Source organism: Poromitra crassiceps (assembly GCF_964638095.1).
Source record: "Poromitra crassiceps genome assembly, chromosome: 2".
Lineage (NCBI taxonomy): Eukaryota > Metazoa > Chordata > Actinopteri > Beryciformes > Melamphaidae > Poromitra > Poromitra crassiceps.
This window is the reverse complement of record NC_139624.1, coordinates 20,348,329-20,373,180: the sequence shown is the minus strand read 5'-3', so window position 1 is coordinate 20,373,180 and position 24,852 is coordinate 20,348,329. Positions and strand designations below refer to the sequence as shown.

At 40.6% G+C, this 24,852-nt stretch overlaps 1 protein-coding gene across 1 annotated transcript; it reads right to left on the bottom strand.

Moving 5' to 3' along the window:
- Positions 1 to 1,807: 1,807 nt before the first annotated feature.
- Positions 1,808 to 8,239, bottom strand: c4h11orf98 (chromosome 4 C11orf98 homolog). Its single transcript, XM_083652592.1, has 4 exons — positions 8,155 to 8,239; positions 6,728 to 6,852; positions 5,655 to 5,752; positions 1,808 to 3,082 (listed from the first exon to the last, which is right to left on the bottom strand). Exons 1-4 carry the CDS (start codon positions 8,185 to 8,187, stop codon positions 2,940 to 2,942), a joined length of 399 nt encoding a protein of 132 aa, XP_083508718.1. The 5' UTR covers positions 8,188 to 8,239; the 3' UTR covers positions 1,808 to 2,939.
- Between the last annotated feature and the right edge of the window lie 16,613 nt (positions 8,240 to 24,852).

Below are 24,852 nucleotides of genomic sequence, written 5' to 3'. Positions count from 1 at the left end.
TTACAGGACAGGTGATTTACTTGCTATTCTACAACGGGTTTACAAACATCTCACGTCCCAAACGGATACACATTAACCGCATAGCCTATGACTGGCCCCCAAAATGATTTTAGGTGTTGATTTAGGGCTGAATTGTAGAACTGTAGGCTACCCATGAAAGCGATGACTTGGACAGTAGGCCTGGTTTAGAAGTAGTCTGCTGGCCGGGAATATAGCCTACAAGAAATAGAATCAAAACAAGCCCAGAAACAGTAGCTATAAAGCATCAGCCTGGTATGTTATGGTGGTACGCTACGGATGCCTTAAAAACACATGCGTGGCTAGCTCACTGTTGATAGGCTACAGAAATTGCTCAAGGCCCAAATGTAATTCGATGATAACTTTTGTCTCACGGTGCAGTAGGGACGTATTTATGCATGTCTAAATCAATAAGATACAGCCTACCGGACCTGTGATAGCTTCTTGTAGGCTATATTTTCCTACCTGTCATATATCAGCTCTGAGCCACAGAAATGCCAAAACAAACGTCAGATGTAGGCTACTCTACCTCTGAGACACAAAGCACATGCAGTGCTTCAGTCAAATCTGGACATGTAGGCTCTTTCCTACAGACGTAGCGTGTCCCTTTCCTCGGAGGACACAGATGGACGCGTCGGTCGGTCGTCGGCGACTGTCTGGAACCATCAAACCAGTTGTGTCTGTCCCAGTAACGCTTAGCCCCGAGCTGCTCTCCAGCACACGGCACTCAGCCCGAGGACATGCTGATGATGATGATGCTACATCTGTTGGTCCAGAATCTCAAAGACGAGACAGCGGCGTTTTTTCTCTAAAATCCTAAACAAACGTCTCCCCCTCTCTCCGCTGATAGATATATAAACGCGTGTGTATCGGCGGCATGGTGAAGCTGGTGAATCCCGTCAATAACAGCACGTTCTTCCCGTCAGGATGGAGCCTACCTCACATTATGGCTGGTGCCAGATCTGCCTCTTCTTTCCTCCCGACTCTCTGACCCATTTCAGTCTTTGTCCTCTGGTAGGTAGGGGGAGGGAGGGATGCTGCCGTCTACCCCATAGAGCCTACACTAGATTCTGTCGTCAATACATCTCTAATTATTACTAACGGGAGGAAAAAAATATATAGCCTATCAATACAAACAAAAGTAGCCTACTCTAATCTAACCCTCTCAACAAAAAACATTTAATATAAAACGCACATTTAAATGCAGACATATCAATAATTGAAGAGGGTGAACAATACATGTGAATTTGTTGCTTGAACCAGTATAGGCTGCTGCCAATTTAATTTGTGCTTTTGCGCTAAACTCACAATTTCTGATTCCACAGAAATCAACCCAAAGCATCACAACATTGATGACAAAAGGGGGAAAAAGGCATCAGCTCTTAATATTTGAACTTTCATAAATCACAGATTTTTGCAGAATTCATCAATCCACAGCACACTAGATAATGCAGCAGGCTGTACATCCACAATAAGTACTAGTGACACTGACAGGTGGTATCATGTGCATTAAATAACACTACAATACAGTTTGTGATACAGTTTACTTTGAAGGGATCTGCCGGTTTCAGAAAGACGAACACAGCAAATGCAATTTCTGAAACGTTATGGGCAAAATAAAAAAGGGCATCAGGAAATTAAGTAATGTATGCATTATGTAAAGCAGATATGATGCAAATGTTAGGGTTCTCACGCAGGCCTGGAAAATGAATTTGATAATTTCCAGGTCTTGAATAGTTTGGGAATTTCTAAGGGGAAAAAACATCTGGAAAAGCATGGAAAATGTTGTGGTTCAGGTCAGATACAGGAAATCAAATAAAGTGTGGACCCAAGCAGCTCAAAAGGCAAAAGTATTCAAATTGAAAAAACGGTGGAGCTACTAGGAGTATTTTTATATAGCAATATTTAATGCGAAGTAATATATCTGTGTACAGGCAGTTACAAATCAGAATACCGTATATCTTCAAAGTTATACGGGCAGACAAAACGCAACGCGTTTCAACCACGTAGGTCTTCCTCAGGCAATGTTAGCCTGATAACTTTGAAGATATATTCTGATTTGTAACTGCCTGTACACAGATATATTACTTCGCATTAAATATTGCTATATAAAAATACTCCTAGTAGCTCCACCGTTTTTTCAATTTGAATACTCAGGTCAGATACACTCATAATTCTAGCTTTGATGTTGTTTGTAGAGCCACTTTGAGGGCAGTTTTTGTTGATGTGAAGAATAATGTTCAGATAGCGGGATGCTTTATATCAAATACACCCACCAAAATCACATCCAGTCAAGAACATACAGTAGGGTCCGCCAGGAAAATGATATGGAATTTTAAAATGGAAAGCATGTAAGAACCCTTCCAATAATAATAATAATTTGTCACTGTGAAGAACACTCTTCATCGATAGTGATATGACCTAGTTAGCATGGGCGAAACTTCTAGCTGCGAAAAATCATATTGAATATCAGACAAAATCTTCAAAAACAAATCAAAGTCTGGAAATAGTAGTAGAACAGAAGACAGATTTAAGGGGCTGCTGCAGATACTCTGAAATAAACAACGTGGCAAATATAAATATCTAAATATGAATATCTGAGGCAAATCTGTTGAACATTTGACAGAAAAAACACTGCATATTCACAAATTAGTCGATATTACATTTCTCAATCAACTTTGATATGTGAATGCACACCCTGCCTGACTGGAACAAGTGGAGGCGGAGCCAAACAGCAAACATCCCTCTGGGCATAAACAGTGAGTGGAAACTACTTTGCTTCAGTTCCACCTGTGTTTGTTCAGATAAGCCACTATATCATATTGCCCATTCATCAGTATTCCATTCAAAAATTAACTGACTCCCATTTGTCCGTTGGAGTCAAAACGCAGGATGTTGCCCTGCCTAGATGATCCCTCCTCTCATTCCATCTCTGCCATGTCCACGTCCTCCTGGGACACGCCTGCTTTCTGCTGTTTGGCTGCAGCAGATGCCGGGGACTTCTTCTTTGGTGCCGCTGCAGCAGATGCCGGGGACTTCTTCTTTGGTGCTGCTTTTGCCTGAACTGTGGAGTGAGACAAAGACAATGAAAATACATGAGCGTTTCATCAGTCCCACTCAACGGAAGTAGAGCAGCGAGTGACCAGGACAAACACCACCTAATCAGACTACCCACCCACAGACACGGGCAACTGACCTTTTCCACAGCAGCCATTTTGTGTCTAAAAGGCCAAAAGGAACACAGGTGCAAGCAGAACATTAATGAGGAGTTCCAACTTCCAATCCGTTTAGGTGTTCCAGTGCTGGGGCCCCCATTAATGTTTTGCTTGCACCTGTGTCACTCCCTGCCTTTTAGACACAACATAGCTGCTGTGAAAAAGGCAGATTGTGCATGTATAGAGGCAAAGTGACCGCCTACTTCCTGCTTCAGCACTGTACCAGAGATTTTCATTTATTTTCCCATCCACATTTCGTAAAATGCGTATAAAAATAGTTTTACTGGTTCAAACCAAACGGTACAGATATATTTAGAAACAGGAGAGATTGCATAACATTTCACTGGGACCAAAACGTTAAAAAAATGCGGGTTTAAAGAAAATATTTTTTCGATGTTGTTTTTTAAAGTTTGGGTCAGAGTGAAATGTTCTATGGTCTCTCCCGATTATAGCGTTAGCTGAACCGTTTGGTTCGACGAAGTACAACTATTTTATAAGCATTTAACGAAATGTCTACTGGAAAATAAATGGCGGATGAAAATCTCTGGTACAGTGCTGAAGCAGGAAGTGACGTTCCACTTTGCCTCTCTATGGATGCCCGTCCAAGCCGGAGGGCGGGGCTTGAACCTGTGACCCTGGTGTTGGTAGGGAATCTACCACTGCACTACCCAGACGCCCTACTATTCAATTTGTTAAAGACCCCCTAATGTCATGTTTTAAGATGTAGATCAAATACTCCGCTTTGAATAATCATTTGTGTCTGATGGTTTTCCCCACAAAAAAAGGCAAATTATCTGGTTAAATCCTTAAAATTACTTCCCCCTCCTTCTGCCTCATTAAAATCCAAATCAACCAATCAGGGTTATCTAGAACATAACTAGCCAATCACAGCATACAAACAAGGGCTTTAACTGCTGAATACTGGACAGGGATTGGCTCCAGTATTCGTGATGTCATGCTTGTTGGAAATCGACTTTTCAGTGAGCCCAGAGACACGCTCCACTTTGAGCAGATGAAATGTGAAAACAACCTTCTAGTGTCAAACTGCACGGACATCGTTCTGCACAGTGAAGCTCAAACATCCACCTGTACGAACAAGACCCTTTTTTTCTTCTTCTTTACTTTAGGGAGTCTTGTAACTGCTGAGAAGGCCATATTGGGATGCCAGGAATGACCGCGGAGCCTTGTGGACCTAATTCAACCAAAAACCTGCAACTGTGCTGTGTTACACTTTAAATAAACACATATCAAAAGAACTTAAATTTCTATTCTTGCAGAAAATATATAAATTCAAGCACTTTGAATGACCCACATCTATGTCTATTTTCAAAAACCTTCAAGGCCTCGATTCCCCCCCCCCTCAAATTAACAAACTTTTAAGGATTTCAAGGACCCGAGGGAACCCTGAGTAATGCTGAACACACAAACACATGTAGCACATTAATGTTCTGCTTGCACCTGTGTTCCTTCTTTCCAGCAAGAAACATGCTTCAATGTCAGCCTTGACCTGGGACTATACCTACACTCTCAACGTCTGCTTGATGAGGGGGTCGCATAGGGGAGTCCCCGGCAAAATGATTAAATTGTGTGATTTCAATGACTAGAAGTTAGCCCAAGGAGAGAATGTAGTGCATATACGCAAGGGATAATCAACAACTAGGTGTACGTTAAACGATTTTAATGCACGACGTGGAGGCGAAGAACCACCCGACGCTTGCATCCGCATTCCGCACCACCCGACGCTTGCATCCGCAAAGTGCATTAAAATCATTTAACGCACACCTAGGAGTTGATTATCCCATCAACTTATGCCATCATTGGTCATTTGCCAACATTAAATAAATAAAAGCATTTGACCATTCGCACATTTTTGGTGCAAGTTAAGCAATCAAAATGTTAAGTTTTTCACAGGCCATAACTCTGTTTATCTAGCAACACTTGGGAAACCGGCTAATACCTGGAACAATCCTTACCATCCCGCCAGCTTCTCATGCAATAGAAACATTCGCTGTTCCAGTAAATAGGACGAACCTTGGATATGAGCTGGTATGATGCAGGGAAGCTATAGTCCGCTCAGCTCATACAAGCTGAGGTAGGGAGTTGAATAACGTTAGCTGTGCCGTTTGATTAAACAGCTGTGCAGGTTGAGGAGCGGATGAATTTACAACATGTGATTAGACTTGAGCCGGATTACGTGTGCGTTACACGGTTTTAATGCACACCTGCCAGCCAATCAGAAACGAGTGTTCACCCAGACCATGGTATAATCTACATTATAATATACTTGGTCATAGCTTTCACTCTCTCCTGTTATCTCTCCATCTACATTATAGTATACTTGGTGGTTGTTCACACCAGCTGCGGGGAGTCGCATGTTTTGGGAGCTGCATGCGGCGAGGCGAGGGCTTTGATCGGCCTTACCTTCCATGACGGCCTTTTCCTGCTGCATGTGATGCAGCTGCTTGAGGAGTTTGCGTTTCTTCTTTCCAGAAAGAGTGATGTTTGCTCTCGCGCTGGAGCTGAGGGCCAAATAAAGCACAACGTACAGTGTGGGACAAAGACAACCGATTTGCTTGTCGTCTTCCCCCCGTTCAGATTCATATATGTGTATATATATATATATATATATATACACACATATATACATAGACACACACAGATATATACATAGACACATGTATAGAGAATATACATATATATACACATACACACACATATATATATATATATATATATATATATTGTCAATGCCTATTTTAATCACCCACTTTCACTCTTTTACATGAATTCAGGTTGCTTAAATGCCTTGTGGTCACTTGACCAACCTGTTCCTGTCCTGCTTTTGAGCCCTGACCAAACTACGTATTTAAACAATGAATACTTGCTATGCCAATATCACTTACATTGATCGTGCACAGCCATCATGTTATTTCACTACAATAATTAGATCAAGGTCATAGTGTTATTAAAGGGATACGCCAACATTTTGGTAGATTCACCCATTTGCCATATTCCCGATAATAAAACTAGAATGTATAGATGCCTTTCTCTCCCCTGTGCGTGCATTATAAATAGGGTCATACCATAATTTATTTCAATGTCCGCTATCAAGAGCAATTCAGTTGGTTAATGAAGTCGCTGGGCTGTGCGCAGTGCTTGTGGTGTGGGAGGGAGATTCGACTGTCAAGAGGCAAGAGCTGTCAAAGGAGAACAAAAGACCCGTAGGCGGGCACAGGGCGTGGTTTTGCCGGAACCGCGGTGGGTTCCATAATAACGTGTTATTGAGAGCCAGATGTATGCAGGTTTTCACAACAACACAAACACAGAAATTTCAGTAACTACTTGCTCCTCTTTGGTTGAAGGTGTGTAATCTACGTAGTTTGGTTGGAATGAAAACATGCATACACATGGCTCTCAATGGCATGCACACGCGCACGCACACACACACAAACATACACACACACACACACAACAATAGTGTGTGGATGACTGACTTTCTCTTCTTCAGGTGATGGATGGTGATGAGGCCCTGGTCAACCACTGCTCCAACAATCTGGCGCCTCTTCCTCTTGTCTCTGCTGAGAACTCGGCGACGCTTGAAAAGCTTCTTACCCAATTCCTGCAAGACAACACATGAACAACTTGGTAAGCCAGATGAAATGTATCAGTAAACATAATGCCTCCCAAACACTGCACTGTACTACATGGTAAGCCAGATGAAATGTATCAGTAAACCTAATGCCTCTCAAACACTGCACTGTACTACATGGTAAGGCAGACGAAATGTATCAGTAAACCTAATGCCTCTCAAACACTGCACTGTACTACATGGTAAGGCAGACGAAATGTATCAGTAAACCTAATGCCTCTCAAACACTGCACTGTACTACATGGTAAGGCAGATGACATGTATCAGTAAACCTAATGCCTCTCAAACACTGCACTGTACTACATGGTAAGGCAGATGAAATGTATCAGTAAACCTAATGCCTCTCAAACACTGCACTGTACTACATGGTAAGGCAGATGAAATGTATCAGTAAACCTAATGCCTCTCAAACACTGCACTGTACTACATGGTAAGGCAGATGACATGTATCAGTAGGGGTTCCTTTGCCTTTCCGACATGCTGCCACTCCGAACGTTAACTTCCATCATTCGGACTGGCGGTCGTTCACCTTAGAAGCCGCAATGCCGACCTTAGGTTTAGGCGTGGGGGTGGGAGAGGTTAGGTTTTGGGTTAGGGTCTGGGGGAGGTTAGGTTTAGGCATAGGGGGAGGTTAGGTTTGGCGTGGGGGTTGGGAGAGAGAGGTTAGTGAAAAACGGGGAATATAGACCCCCTTTCGGAGTGCCGATATTTCGGAGTGGCAGAACGTCGGAGTGGCAGCACGTCGGAGTGGCAGCATGTAACCGTATCAGTAAACCTAATGGCCAGAATGAATGCTTTAAAATAACGTGTCAGTAGTAGGTGTGCCCCCCCCCCAAACACACACACACACACACACACATACACACACACACACACACACACACACACACACACACACACACACACACACACAAATTGTATTGCCCTAGTAACAAACATAGCCTACAACATGAAACGTAGGTTATGGCATTCCTAATGATCGGTATTCTAATATTAAAAAGAACATGTCATGTCTACAAGGTAGATAGCGTGGCATTTCTTCCCTCCCTTTCCAGAAAGGGGAAAAGTAAACGTGAAACCGTGGAGAAGTGGAAGCCAGCCAACAACGTTGTTATGTCTTCTGTTAGCTAACAATGCTAGCTTGTTTGCGAAACGACAAGTTAACAATCGTAACTTGCAGCAAATAAGAAATCTCTGGGGGGACATTAAATTGAAGAATTTTCACTTCCTGAACTTTATCTTTTATAACGCTTACTTTAAATACTTTCTTACTGTTTTTGGTCTGTTGAATCCTGGAGGACCCATGCTGCTTTCTCTCAGTCACATGCACGAACACAAGGAAGTAGTCTTCTTCTACTCTCTTCTTCTTCTTTGCCGTCTTCTTCGTGTTTTCAGATGGTTGTCATCCAGCGGTAGATGGATTACCGACACCTACTGGTCACTGGGCGCTATAACTTCTAAATTCCAAATCCTTACAGTGGTTCTGAAACTTTTTCATGTAAAAGACAACAAGGACTCCTAAACTGACACAAATTAGACCACAGACCCCCATTTGATAAGATTTTGTCCCAGGGCCCATCTGATAAGAGTTCTGCTTGGTGGCAACCAGCAGCAGGCAACAGGAAAACACTAGCAAGTTGCTTGAAAAATAATTTATTTTCATATCTTATATGTTTTGCAATCTTCTGGCGATACCTACAGCGTGGAGCGGCATCCAACACTCTTGCATATTCATTTTTCCCCATTCTCCATAGCTCTGGGAGAGCTGCGAGAGCGAGAGCAACACCATCGGCGTCATTGGAATCACATGTTTGGAAACAACCTATTGCTCGAGTGAGATCACTGATGACATCATCACCAATGACATCACGGATGACATCATTACTGATGACATCCTCACTGATGACATCATCATTGATGACATACATCATCACTGATGACATCACAATGTGGAGCATTGAATATCCCCACATTATGACATCATTCTAACATTATGACATCATCAGGGATATATCATGTATTTTTCCACTCAAGGAAATTGTAGATAAATATAATAGGCAAAACTCTACAATGTTCATGTCTTTTATTGATGCTTCAAAAGCATTTGATCATATCAATCACGAGAAATTATTTGTAAAATTAACTAAAAGTGGGGTTCCTAGTTTTTTAGTTAGAATTCTGGTGTATTGGTATGCGCATCAGACAATGAGAGTGAAATGGGGGAATGTGACATCTGCTCCCTTCCATGTGTTCAACTCTGTTCGCCAGGGTGGAATTCTGTCTCCTGCACTTTTTAATTTGTATATGAATGACTTATCTGTGTTCTTAAATGCATGTGTACGGGCTGTAGGGTTGGTGACTTGTTAGTCAACCACCTTATGTATGCAGATGACCTGGTCATACTTCCATATAGTGCTGGTCTCCAACAGCTTCTGAGAATATGTTCACAGTATGGTGCTGATTCTGATATATAATGCTAAAAAGAGTAAGATCATGATTGTCAGAAAGACAGGCATTCAACCTTTCCTGACTTCTATCTTGCTGGCACTGCACTCAGTGTGTGCAGTGAGATCACATATCTGGGTCATATTATCTCCGATGACCTGTCGTGATGACAAGGACATCTACCGACAGCGTCGGAAGCTGTATGCTCAAGCGAACATGCTGTGTTGCAAGTTCAGCATGTGCTCTGTACCGGTGAAGATCTCACTTTTTAAAGCATACTGTACACCAGTGTATCTTAAAGTGTGGGGCGCGCCCCACTTGTGGGGCGCAGTGGTATTACAGGTGGGGCGCGGGTGAAATCCGCGGAACCAATGTTTTAGCCCATTTTTAGGTCGGACTTCTTTTCCCCGTGAGGAAATAAACAAACCCCGCGCTTCCGTATTGACTTTCATCAGACAGACTGGAGGCTGTTTTAGTGTTTTAGATTAGTGCACAATGAAGAGACATTTGGCAGGGACAAACAAGGAGTCGGACGGCGGCAGTCAACAAAAACAACCGAGACGAAAATATGATGACGCCTATCTTGCTCTGGGATTCACAGTCAATGCGGTAGGAGACGAGGAGAGACCAGTCTGTGTCCTCTGTCTGAAAACTCTGGCAGCGGACAGCATGAAGCCTAACAAATTAAAAAGACACTTGGAGACAACACACCCCACTTTCGTCAAAGCCACTCGGGTTCTTTCAGAGGAAACTCGGTGAATACCGCAAGCAGGAAAATCGCTTTGTAAAAGTGGCATCAGTGAACAGCAAAGCACAACTAGCGTCATACAAGGTCGCATACAGAATTGCACAGTGCAAGAAGCCGCACACCATCGCTGAGGAGCTCATACTCCCAGCAGCTATCGATATGGTGTCAACTATGCTGGATGAGACCAGCGCTGCAAAATTGAAGACTATCCCGCTGTCCAATGACACAATTGCAAAACGTATATGTGACATTTCAAATGACCTCGAGGAACAACTCACAGAAAAACTGACAGACACACGTTTCGCCTTACAAGTGGACGAGGCTACGGACAGCAATAAAGACTGCTTGCTTATCGCCTATGTTCGCTTTGTCACGTCGGAGTCACTGAGTGAGGATTTGCTGTTTTGCAAGTACGTTACAAGCAGAGCAACAGCTGAAGAGCTATTTAAGCTTCTGGACAGTTACCTGACAGAACACGGGCTGAAATGGGAGAACTGTGTGGGTTTTTGCACAGATTATTATTATTATTTTCTGCACAGGTTGCACTTTATTATTCTTTTGAAAAGATTTGCAGTGGAAAACAGGCTCATTGCAGCCCTTAATACTGAGAAAACTTGAATCCTCACAAATGTCTGCACTTATTATTTTCTGCAGGTTGCACCTTATTATTGTTTTGAAAAGATTTACAGTGGAAAACAGGCTCATTGCAGCCCTTAATACAGTGATAGTGACTTGAACTCACAATTAAGATATTTAAATTTATTTTGTTTTGTAGAGGTTGCACTTTATTGTTATTGTTTTTGAAAAGATATGCAGTGCAAAACAGCCAGAATATAGAAATGAATGGTCATTATGTCAATAAAAGTTAAACTTGGACCGTTTTGTTTCAATTTTGTTGGAGCGGTGGGGCCCGAAAGATTTTCTTCCTCCAAAGTGGGGCCTGACAGAAAAAGTTTGAGAACCACTGCTGTACACCGTTGTATACTGCCCACCTGTGGTGTCGTTATAAACAAAGCAGCATCAGAAAGCTCACAGTGGCTTATAATGACAGCATGAGGCTGTTGTTGAAATCTTCAAGAAGCTCTAGCACGAGTCATATGTTTGTTAGTATCGGAGTTCCTACCTGCTCTGCTGTCCTGTGGAATCGGATGATTTATGTGTAGGGCATCTGTGTCAGAAAATGACCTCATTGCTGTCCTGACTAACCCTGTACGAAGTTCTGTCAGATTCTTTTCCAAGCTGTGGAACCATTGGCGAACATGTCTGTATGTTAGGCATTGAGCATTGTGGAAGGCCTTGCTTGTTTTCCTTTTGTTGTTGTTTTTTTGTATTTTGTACTGTACTATATGGATCTCCCTGGGTCTGAAATAAAGAATTGAATTGAATTGAATATCACCATAGTAGTGACGTGGCCACCAGGCCGGCGATCTCGAGCAATCGTGATTTCACTGATGATGTCACAATGTCTGGTCACTCGAGCAATTGTGATGTCATCAGGCGAGGCCACGCAGCAGGGGCAGAGACCCAAGAGGACCAGAATGACAGAATGTAGGGAAACAGTGGATGGATGAATCCAGAAGGATGAGGTAATGCAACAAAGGATTCCAACTGCCATAAAACATGACTGAAGAAGAAGTGACCACCAGGCCGAGCCGTCAAGAACTGTATGATATCTGGCCACTTTCTTTCGACGACCTTTCTCTATTTTGTGGGAACAGACGACGACGAATGATGTCATTCACTGGGGGTCCCTGAACCCCATGTTGAGAACCACTGGTATAATACTGTTGCTGCTTCACTGAATGAATAACCTTGAGCCGCCCTTCAATACAATATTGTGTTGGGTTCCTGTTTTGGTGCCCTTGAGGAGTCACTGAACTTGCATTTAGCAGCGGGTTCGGTGGCTCCTCTGACACCCCGGTACATTTTGCTGAATTTTTGTTAATCGAATACTATTGAATGCTATTGCAGGTTCCACCCCCCTCCCCCCATTTTTTTTCCAATATTTTATTTTACCATTTTTGTTAGAACAAGACACAAACCCCTGTCGTGTCTTGAATGCACCGAGAGATGAAGAGATGAACCACAGAAACATGATGTCTATTTAAAGTATTATTTTATTTGCATGTGATATCTGACATGGCTCTCTAAGAGTCATGGAGAAAGATGGTCTTGAGGGTATTCTTTCTGACCTCTGAACCTGTGTCCACTGTATTTAAAAACTTCCTAGGCTCAGCCTCCTTCTCCTCTCAGCTTGTCATACCCCACTCTCTCATCCAATCATCTCCCTGCTTAGATGAGTATGTGCTGTCTGTCGAACCACTACAGTGTGTCACCTATCAATCAAACCCCCATCTGACAGCTGTCTCTTTCATCTTTGAAAGGGCCTACACAGCTTCTTGCTCTTTCCTGCTTAGATGGCCCCCAACAAATGGTGTTATCTCCTTTCCCGATGGCCTGCAGGGTTATTGCCCCCCTTCTCCTGTCCTCTTACAAACAAAGCCACTATCTAGTGTCCCAACAGAATGCTGCATGTCACTGCTTGAGTGCCTTTGAGCATGTGTTCATCCTCTCATAAACAAGCCTCTGTTTCTTCTGTGTGTGCGTAACCCCCTAAACTGTACTTTTGTGTGTCACTCTCCTAGTCACCCCCTGAGATGCTATCTAATCATTTTGTTAAAACTCCTGTGTGTGTCTTCAGCTGTCTATTTATTGCTCCTTTCAAATGCTTCAAAGAGGAGCCTGCTTGCCCCTGCCTGCCCTTTTCGTCTCACTAACCTCAACTCCCACTGATTTAGTTAACACTACACTTCATAACTGCACTCCCCTCTTAATGATAAAATATAAGATAATATAAACTATTAAAGGGTCAATGGGCCATATACCACATAAGCCCCCCTTGGCAATGTAAAACTACATTGCCACAAAAAGCCACATTTTTATCATTAAGTTTCTATCTGATCCTAGCCTGCTAACAACCCTTAGCCAATCCTAACCCTATTTAAATTCCTCTCCTCTCATCCTCAAACATGCTGTTTCCACTCAAACAATTCCCCGTTTCCTATTTATTGCTATTTATCAATGACCCTTGGTGTGGATCTTACTTAAACTCCCACACACAGGGATTACTTAAAGTAAGGTAAAACTACTTCGTTTTTCTTTTAATTCTTAGCTTATTTTTGTTCAAATAACCCACTAAGAAGATCAGACATTTCCTCTCTGCTTTTCACATGCTCCACAAAGAGAAACACTGGTCATCTCACACTCCATCTCCATTGCTCCAATCATTTTTCTCTTTGCCAAGAATGTATCATTGCAGGATCCTTATGGACATGTCCAATCCCCCTTAAACATTAGTGAGTTATAATCTTCAATTCTGGCCAAATAATCACTCTTTCTAGAAAAAGTGCAAAAAAGACCAGTGAGATTATTACGCCTATCAAAGCAACCTTCAGCCAATTAGTTGCCATTTCCACATGCATTAAATTCTCTATTTTACGCCAGAATTTTATCATTTGACTAGTTCTGAGACCTTCAAAAATAAGTCCTATTATAATTAACATTCTCTTATTACTTACCCTCCAAATTATTGCCAATTCAATTCAAATTAACCTATACCATTACTTTTACAAATCTATATCTATTAGAGAAAATCTCCCTTATTGTGTAGCAAGTAAAGCAAATTGAAGTTATCCACAACACAGAAATACAACATCAGAAACCATTCCATTACTGTTCTAAACACTCTATCATAAGATAACCCTTTACATTCCACTGAGCATCTAATATTCCACTTCACTTCTAATAACCATACTCAAAAGATATACTAAATCATTATCATAAGAATAGACATCTGTAACATCATCAAACATCTGAAATCATCAAGTAATCTAACACCTATCATTTAGTATCACTTATCCATTCTGTCACTAACTTATATATATTCTTTCAAGCATGCACCAACATCTTTATAATCTCCTATTCCAATCATTCTCCAACATTTCTCCTTCATGAAAATCAAAAGACAGATACATACATCAATCAAAAACTATAAGCTTCCATTAACTCAGTCTATCCAGAACCCACACCCTCAAACATCCTTATAATCAAGAATACAGATATAACATATCAACTAATCAAGAATAATACATTTTCTCATTTTTATTAGACACCCCCCTTTCAACTTATCTCATCTCTAAAACCCCATTATCCACGCTGCTGAGGAAGAAATATGTTAACACACAATCCACACAACTGTCAACCGACACTCTATCATTCTAAGCATCTTAAATATTTATTGCTCTCCCATTTTCTTCTTGGATATTAAACCCCTCTGCTCCCTCCATCTTCACATTAGAGCCGCGCAAGTAGTTTCCTTCCACAGATTCTTGAATACTTACCAACCGGTCTTAAGATCACGAATGTATACGCATGTATTCTTCTTTTGGCATCCGCCTGCATAGTTTACAGTCCACATGTCTCTTTGTTATGTATGTATGTATGTAGTGTATGTTTTGATGCATTGGGCCTTCTAGGGGCATCTCCCTCTCTTGGCTCTGCTCCCTCTTTTCCAAGCTCGTACAGACTGCCGTGCACCCCTCTGCATACATGGCTCACTCTGGTATGGCACCAATCATCTCCTCAGCTTCCCGTTTGGCTCCAAATGCCTCTCCTTTTACATCTCTCTCGTCCAGACACTCTCTCTCTCTCTGATTCCATTAAACCCCTGAAACACACTTTACAAGAACAACATCCTACCTCCTAACCACCTGTTAAACTAGACTCAGACATAATGTATATTCTCCTACAAGCAGTCACTCTATCAATCCTAAACTTTAAATGTCCTGCTAACCATCAGACTATTTGACATATCCATATTCTCTTTGTAAAGATTTTAATCATACGTGGGAGACTCCAACTATCAACCTATATTTATCTCTCATATTTCACATTATCACTGGTGTAATTCCTCAACCATTTAATCTATAACATTATCATAACTTCCCTTTAGATTAACCTCTTACCGTACATTACCCCTTCACTTCCTCATTTGATAATATGGTTTCCCTTGAAATCTCCATCCATTATTGCCGTCATCTCATTACATCCCATAACCTATTTCCTATTGGACAAAAAGAAGAAACACACACACAAAACAACACCAAAAATCCAATACAAACACCACTTGATATTTATATACATAATTAACTTACCATCTCTCACTAAAATGATTAATACTTATACTTACCCAATACTCAAAGCAACCTAATGTTTTTGTGATCAGAATGTTACCAAGACACCTCTCCTTCCTTAGACTCCCCAGTCTATTCTCTTTCCCCTCGGTTTGTCCGATACCAACATTGGTTTCCTGCTTTTATCCGGCTATTGTTCTCCTGTAAACTGAAACAAAACATCTCCCACAACCACAAAGACCCCACAGCTCAACAGAACCCAATCTCCATAACAGAAATGACAACCAATGAACCAAATCATAATTGAATCTTCCCAATTTCATATAATTACATTAAATAATCACTTGATGTGTCCTATCACATCATAGCAGACTCTTCACATTAACCTCAGTCATTGCGTGCACTCAATGACCAATTTTAACAGAATGTACTGCTATTCTATAATTTCAAAGTTGTCAAACCCCTTAAATTTATGAATCAACCCCAAACATATAACACTCTTGTTACACCTTCAATTCCCATACATGCTTCATAGTTATTCATGTTCATATCCACCTTGATGTTCTCCCATTTTTTCCCTTTACCTGGGCCGGGCCCTCAAAAATAATCATCATCAGATGCTTGTACATACTTACCACTCACCACAACTGTAGAATTAGTATTATTTCATACCCCCCTTGTTTCCTTCTCTAATGTCATAAAAATCCCCCAAAAACCTCTATTCAAACAATTTTGAACCATTAATTATGTACTCAGAACTCTCAGTTTGCATTGTTGCAAATTACCTGCTTCCTTCACTATTTTTCCCACTCATTTTCTTATATTTTCCCCCAACTTTGGACCACCACTCATTCACACTGAAAAAGATGTCACAAATGAAATCCCACTCATTCACTTCACTCCTTCTATAATAAGACACACTCTCTTTTTTGTACTACACCTCAAAATAACTCTCTGCATTTACACACCATATGTTCCACATACTCCCTAGACTATGAATCAACCTTCTATCACCCATCTACCGCCAATCAACTTCCTCTGACCCTCTTTAATTACCATCCTATAAATCATGACATCACAAATCATAAAATCATCATTTCCCCATCTCTTCAACATACCATTGCTTTCATCAAAAATTGCTTCTCACTACTAACTCCCCCAAACATATTCTCTCTCTCAAACCATCTGAGACATGTCCAAATAATATACCAACAACCCACTCAGATCCTATCTCAAATATCACACTCAAATCAACTCAAATATACTGGAACTTACAGCATGCAAAATCAGCCACTCACACCCCCATGTAATAATCTTCCTCATTATGTTTTATCATACTGCAATCCCCCAAACTCATCCCCCTCATCCAACATCAAAGATCAGCTTATGTAATATTCCTCAACTAAACCACTTCATTAGTTTACACTGAAATCCCCATAACCCCTTAATATCTCATTCCAACCATCTGATTCTTTTTCCCAAACTACAAAAGTTCCCACATCCACATCCATTCAACCCACTATACACCAGACTCATCCCCCACGCAACATACATACATAAGCAATATCAGAGACGCTGCTTCTGAATACACAAATCTCCTTATAATCCCCTCATTAAATCTATAACTAACCAAAAGCTTCTAAAGGCCCTCTTCGCTTATTTCTTGTTGTTCAAACACTAAACCTCACCACCTATCAGTGTCATTATGTCAACATTCGATACATAAGTCAATCTTCTGCACTCTCCCCTATACTAACCCCATTACTTAATTTACTTTTACTTAAGATGTCAACTTTTAAGAAATCACACCTCTCTCTAAACAACCTCCTAAATACAGTTATCTCCCCCCTAATAACCTACTTCAATCATTAATTTCATCAATACTCTATCAGCTACAGTATAACTTACCTAATTACTCAACCAGCAAATCGCACTTCACACTGCATTAACATTAACACTATCAACTATAACCCCACTCTAAGTCCTCAAATCATATATACTAAAATAATTTGCTAAAACCACAACACTAATAGGAGGCCTCAAAATCCAAATCAAAAACAGACTTTATGATCTTCAAAAATCCCCACAACTGCCCATCTTTATAATATAACTCAGAAACTAGTTCTACAGTGTACTATATATAACCTGTGTTTGCATCTATGTGTCTCCTCATAAATATAATACAATTCATCTTCAGTCAGTCTATATTGTCTATAGGAAGATACACAGCAGACTTCTCAAATTTCCCCATAATTATTTTTGTCATTTTTAATTGCAATAAAACTTCCAAACCATACGGATAATAGAGCCATATTTTCAAGTTTACAACTCATTGCCAATGACAGCATTATCAACATCAAGATTTCATTGTGCCTTTCTCTTTCTCTTAGGGAGGGACCAGTTCCCCTTATTTTATAATCATTGGGGAGGGATGAAACCCCATTATCTTCATAACAGCTGATGGGAGCATTTTCTTTTCAGCTTTACAACCTTCTGTCTTTTTGGCATACTTTAAAATGCAGCTCTACATACATATGTTCCATTCAGTCTCATTGACTTCCTCACAATGCATATAAACCCCCAATTAATCATCCGCCTGTGTATCCCCCTGTGTAATCAATGTGATGTAGAAACATATTATTTTATCACCTGTGATCAAAAAGTTAATAGAAAGATGAGATTAACTTTATCATTCCCCAAAAATTCGCTTCCCCCTATTTGTAGTCATATAATAGCTATTTATGTATGATGCATAACCTAAAATGAATGACTCTGACACACAAGCTGTGTTTAACTCCTTAGTATTTCAGTATTGCCTTAGTCCAGTGTGTTACAGCATAACTTCAATAACACTGATTCATCCAGGTCTCCCCAGCCAAGCTTGTGGGATAGATGATAGCATCATCTAACCAGACCCCATAACAATTTTAATATGATCACATCTATAATTTACATTCCACCCCTCTGGTTTCCCACACTAATGCTTCTATCAAACAGCCACAAAATAATTTATCTTTTTAATCAATAGGGCCTCCCTTTTCGTGAAGTAGTCAAATAGCAAACACCTGTAGGGTTCATTAGGTATTATTCTATACTATATGCAGATATTAATTTCACACACTCAGGTGTGACAATCATTGGGACTTTACTCTATTTTACTTTTATTCTCTACAGAAGCAATCAAGTAATTCAAATTGCTCAATTGGATTGACTTAAACATCAAATATCAAATCATGTATGCCAAAAACCCCATCTCAGTATATCTGACTGATTAACTCTGCTGATGACATCGTTTTTCCCTTTTTCCATAACTATTAGACTATCTCTCCTCCCATAACACTGTGCTATTCTTTCCCCCCAAACATCCTGAACGCTCAAGTAATCAGTAAGGTTGCTGGTTCAACTCCATCCAAATATTCTAATGCAATCTCTATTCACAAACCCCTATCAATGTTTCAACATGCCTCATCAATTAACTCCTATTCAGTATACCCCAATCAACTTCTATCCACAACCAAGAATGAATCAAAGCTACAGATTCCTTGGCACCTCAAATAAACACCCCCATCCATCAAAACAGCCTAATAAATGATTTCCCAATCACTCAATCTAAACTGAAGCTCTTATATAGGCTACTAATTATCAAACCTCAGTTAATGTTATCTCTAGCCTAAATAATTTCATATACCATCTATCTCTGTTTCATACTCTGTTAGCTAACCCCCAGGAAGACAAACTCACTTCAACATCACTTCAACATGAAACACCCACACACACAAAGAATTTACAACCTAATCACCAATGCCCTCTGCAATCACCCCCTAGCTCATTCACCTCAATAAACAACATTCTCCACTCATCCCGTTCCAGCAATAAAGCAACTCATCCAACCATTCAATACTACTGAACATTCATTCACACCAACAATAGCAAGCAACCAATTCACTTCACAACTAACACAGAGCAGAGTAATTCATTCACCAATCTATCAATTTCCTCCGTTCACTCCTTCACTTTTGACTGACTCACGCTGACTAACGCACACATGCCCACTCGCTCTCTCTCGCTCCCCCACTCACTCACTCGCTGTGTAAAATGACTCCCCTTCACATGCGGTGTGTGAGTCAAGGATCACACTGTGAACTGATCACTCGTTTTAATAGCAAGAGCTGCATGCTGATGTGATATCGATCTGGCTATTTAAATTTAAAAATAGACTAAAGACTTTTATGTTTACCGTCACTTTTAACTGCTGACAGCTACTATGCAAACCCAATGAGTCCTCTATAAGTTCAGCTCTTTCTGCCACTGCCGCGCCTGTTGTTTATTGCACTTTTCATACTCCTTTCTTAAGTTGTGTTGTGATGCTTTTAAATATCCGTTTTACTCTCTTCTTTTCTTTTCTTTTCCTGTCAACCATTTTATGTGAAGCACTTTGAATTGCCTCTGTGTATAAAATGTGCAATACAAATAAACACTACGGCAGCTCACAGTAGACAAACATAACATGCGATTATCAAATCACCTCCCATTCTCTTAAATAGCTCCACACATTATTATCCTGCTTCTCTACCACTAAATAAGCTTCTTCACTGTAATACTATTAATCTTTACCAATAATCTTCCCAAATCGTAGCTTACAATAACTCACAACCGCTAATCCTAGGCTCCTGATTGCTGATTGGCCAATCTACTTCCTGCTCCATGCTGCAAAGCACTCTGGGTATTGTAGTTTCAATGTCATATCCTGGTATGAACTGTAGTCAACTTCTATGTTATGTTACCACCGTTAAGACATATGCCATGCTTGTTTACAACTCTGCCCTAGTTTGCAAATGTACTTTCTCCCCATCTAGAAACAATAATTTTAATTATTAATACCAGCCTATGTGCATCTTAATAAAATACACAAATATTTGCCCACTGATTTTCAAACCCACTACAGCTATAGAAAACCCTATTTGTGCTATATATTCTACAGTATACTACTCTCCGCTGCATAGACTATTAAGCTAAAACGATAAGACATCCCTCTTCTTCTATGTCATAGATAACCGCATTGAATATGTTTAATGGTCACTTGGAAGCTGATTTAAAATAAAAACAACTTACTGTAATTAACTTATTTATTACCACTACTACCGCACTGAGCAAACAACAGCCCTCACCAGGTCCCCTACGGCAGTGGTTCCCAACATTTTTTGTATTATGTACCCCTTGAGCTGTTTTGCCATGCTGTTAGTACCCCCTCACTCATGGTGTCAGTACCCCCTCACTCATGCGTGTACTTTGTACCGCAAGGAAACTGTGGCTGTGGTGGATCTGTGGATGCACGAGTAGCCTCAATCCATACAAAATGTATCTGTCACTTAACGGCCATTGTTGGGCGTGGCCTCTTTTTCCTTTTGTCAGTGAGCTTCCCTAAAACTGAATCTGGAGTGACAACTGGACGTTTGAGCCATTTATCTGTGGTCGATGCTACATGCTACTGTAGCTAGTTGATTTAACATGTATATCTATGCTGGATGCTACTGTAGCTAGTTGATTTGCGCGGTTTGACATGTGTGAACGTGACCTTTCACAGAGTAGCCTAGTGTAAGTTGACACCTGCCGGAAATAAATTGTATTCCCCAATCTTTCCAAGTACCCCCAACAAGCTGCTCAAGTACCCCTAGGGGTACACGTACCCCTGGTTGGGAAACACTGCCCTACGGCATCCCTGAAAGTCCCCCATTTGACCAAAACAAACAGAGTCTACAGTCATTAATCATTATTCTACTACAATATCCCTATACATTCCTATTTATTGAACGCACCCCTTAGAAGAATATTCCCCACTTCGCAGAAATCCCCATAACTTCTCTTGTAGTCTACTTCCCCTATCAATATTTCTTATTACTTAACACCTACTGCAGAGTGGCCTACAGTAACCATTCTCACCTATATCTAATAGCCTACTTCCCTAACTTCCGTGTTTTGACTACACCTGTGACTGAATGGGACCAATAAAAATGAAGAATGACCTCAGTAGTTGTTGCATTTACCCTCTGGCACACTGTAATCTATCAGTTATTAAATGATATCCACACAAGCTGTACGTAGTAGCTACTGTTATTTATTCAGCCATCTTGAAGTCAGACTAAGTCACGTTAACTCTCGCGAGACTTGACACTAAACTACGGTGTCCTGTATAGCACATTCCATTTTAGCTTCGCATGAATCAGGATGTTACCGCAGTAACCCAGAAAGTTGAATTCAGCAGTGTATTATAAACATGTAAATAAGTAAATAAACCCCAACATAAACTGTTGTATACGTGGCCTAACTACACAACTAGACATTAATCAAAAGACTTCAGTTTAAGTCAGAATAACCGCCGCACACAGAGCTTATGACGGAAACCTCTCCTTTCCCTCTCCTAGCTAAGTTAGTGATGTCACAAATTTGTATAGAGCTCCAGGCTATCGAGTGGACTACAACTTACACACACTTCTTGATTAGACAACTCATTCAACACCAATCAGGCACCCAATCGACTTTATAAATGAATATTCACGGATCATTGCACACATTCACATCATCATATAGGCTACCACTTCACAGCCTCTCTCTCAAGATACAAACCAGCCATCTTATCTCCCACACACACACGCTATAGCCTATCTGTAAAAACCATCTTTTTTAACCAATATTTATTCAGCTTGATACATGATTATTCCCCGAAATCTTCATTCACACATTAAGGTCATTCTTTTACACTATGACAAAATATGAATCCACTTTTCTAGGGCGAATAATCTATGGATTTAACAAAATATGACTGAAACTAATCACATGCTCTCAACCCAGGCTCCTCACAGCCCCGTATCCCCACGCACCATTCATTGTAACAACCTCCTATTAATTATGTAGCCGAGTAGGCTATTTCAGGTCTGCTTATTCACGCTTTGTTAAAATAATACATGATAGTGTCAGTTGTAACATTGTGACCAATCCATACACGCTCCTCAGATCATACACCCGCGCACGCACCATCACAGCTGTTCCATCCAGAATCACAATAGACACGTCACCACGCTCCACGCTCCACACCAGTCCCTCATAAAACCATCAGCTCCCCTGCCTATGAATGACAAATATAGCGCTATTCTATTATATTCATTATCTAGTCGTTTCATATGGTTTCCTATTGGTCCAGTCGCCACAAATTATAAAACCCATTTATTATATTCTAGCAAGATCCCCCGCTAAATTGCTTATTTTGAAAATCCCCAAAGGAAATCCACACTCGTATACTCTCGCCAACTTGCAACCAGCCATAAACAACCAACATCCCCTAATCCCTTTAGCGCTATTCCATCGCTGATCAAATAGCAACATTATATCTATATCTATTTACTGATAACATATTATATTTTCTTTACCTATCGACCACACCGTAACGCATTTTCCTCAGACGGAACGTAAATCACCAGCCATCATTTCCACCCGGAGCCTCTCAGAATGATGCACTCCACTGACTTATCTCTGCTCGCTAAACTAAAATTTAATTTATATTCAAATGTACTATTATCTCTATCTCAGCAGTCCTCTTTGATGTGAGGATATCGCGAACTGCTACTCTACCCATTAGACTAAAAATATAATTTAATTAGTTATTATTTCGACCAGTATCTTACAAAGTTGCTACTACATGCTAAATGGCTAACAGCTTTAGCATCACGCAAACTGGTCTGGATCCTCTTCAGTTTCTCAAATCAGTCCTATTAAAATATACTAACATTACATGAATAACCCATAATATAGCCATGGGGCAACCTTTTATTGTACGCATTGGACTAACAATCTAGTTTATTTAGCCACTGTTGAGAGACCATTTTCCTATTTATCATTATTCTCTCAGCCATCACCCCCAAACTGGTTGCGTGGCAATCAAAGTACCCAATCTGATCTCATCTGATCTCATCTGATCGCGCTGACATTATAATATTAAACCCACTTTAAACATTACTTTCATTTATTCCACCACTCACACAATCTGGCCAGATACACAATCAATCAATCATAGTCAATCATACTACACATAACACATAGCACATAGAACATAACACACAGCACATAACACATAACACAGCCTAAACAATAACACATTATCAAACGCGCGTTTCAATATCTCTAAAATCTCATCTCTTATTTCCATATCTCTTATACTCTGACTATTTGCTTTTGGGCCCAAGATCTATTTACCGTGCGACTTTTTCCAACTTTTTTAGAGTGAAAGACACTCCTTTTTCATTTTAATCTTTCCAAAACTGCACACGTATTTTTGCCAAACGGTTTGTGTGATCCCACAATCAATCTATTTAAATTTGCGTTTTCTCAGTTGCCTTTCCAAATCGCTTACACACATTTAATTACTCCCTAGGCAACCGACGACTAGGACCGCATTACCTATATAGCCATGATTGATCAGACCATAAATCCATAAGCAATACCAATCAATAATTCTACGTCACGCTTGGAGGGCGGAGTCTAATTATTAATTGTTGTCCTAGTTTACATTAGACAAATTTACTAAAAACTAACAAACATTTCTACTAGAGCAAAACTTAATCAAAGCAGTTATTACACAATCACTCCCACACTGACTTCGTTCTAAAAAACAATGTTCAACGTGTTGGTTTCATTATGTGATTCCAAGTCTATATCTGTCTTCATTTACAGTAGCTAGCTAGGCTATCTGCCTTACTTATCAGATCCGACTCTGTGTGCCAGTTTAACCCTGAAAAGTCTCTCTTATTCTCACTAAAAACTAACAAACATTTCTACTATTCTAAAATCATTGCATTAACTTTAAACAGTTCAGTCCCATCTTCACTTCTCTCTCCCTACTAGCGTTCGTGCTGGTCGACGAAACAGAGCAAACACACAGCGCATCCCAATATTTTAGAGATAGGCCTACTCACCTGCCGTGTGCAGTTGCTCCATCCTGGCCGCCGATTAACCATCTCCGTCTGGCTCGCCACTTTGTCGTGTCTTGAATGCACCGAGAGATGAAGAGATGAACCACAGAAACATGATGTCTATTTAAAGTATTATTTTATTTGCATGTGATATCTGACATGGCTCTCTAAGAGTCATGGAGAAAGATGGTCTTGAGGGTATTCTTTCTGACCTCTGAACCTGTGTCCACTGTATTTAAAAACTTCCTAGGCTCAGCCTCCTTCTCCTCTCAGCTTGTCATACCCCACTCTCTCATCCAATCATCTCCCTGCTTAGATGAGTATGTGCTGTCTGTCGAACCACTACAGTGTGTCACCTATCAATCAAACCCCCATCTGACAGCTGTCTCTTTCATCTTTGAAAGGGCCTACACAGCTTCTTGCTCTTTCCTGCTTAGATGGCCCCCAACAAATGGTGTTATCTCCTTTCCCGATGGCCTGCAGGGTTATTGCCCCCCTTCTCCTGTCCTCTTACAAACAAAGCCACTATCTAGTGTCCCAACAGAATGCTGCATGTCACTGCTTGAGTGCCTTTGAGCATGTGTTCATCCTCTCATAAACAAGCCTCTGTTTCTTCTGTGTG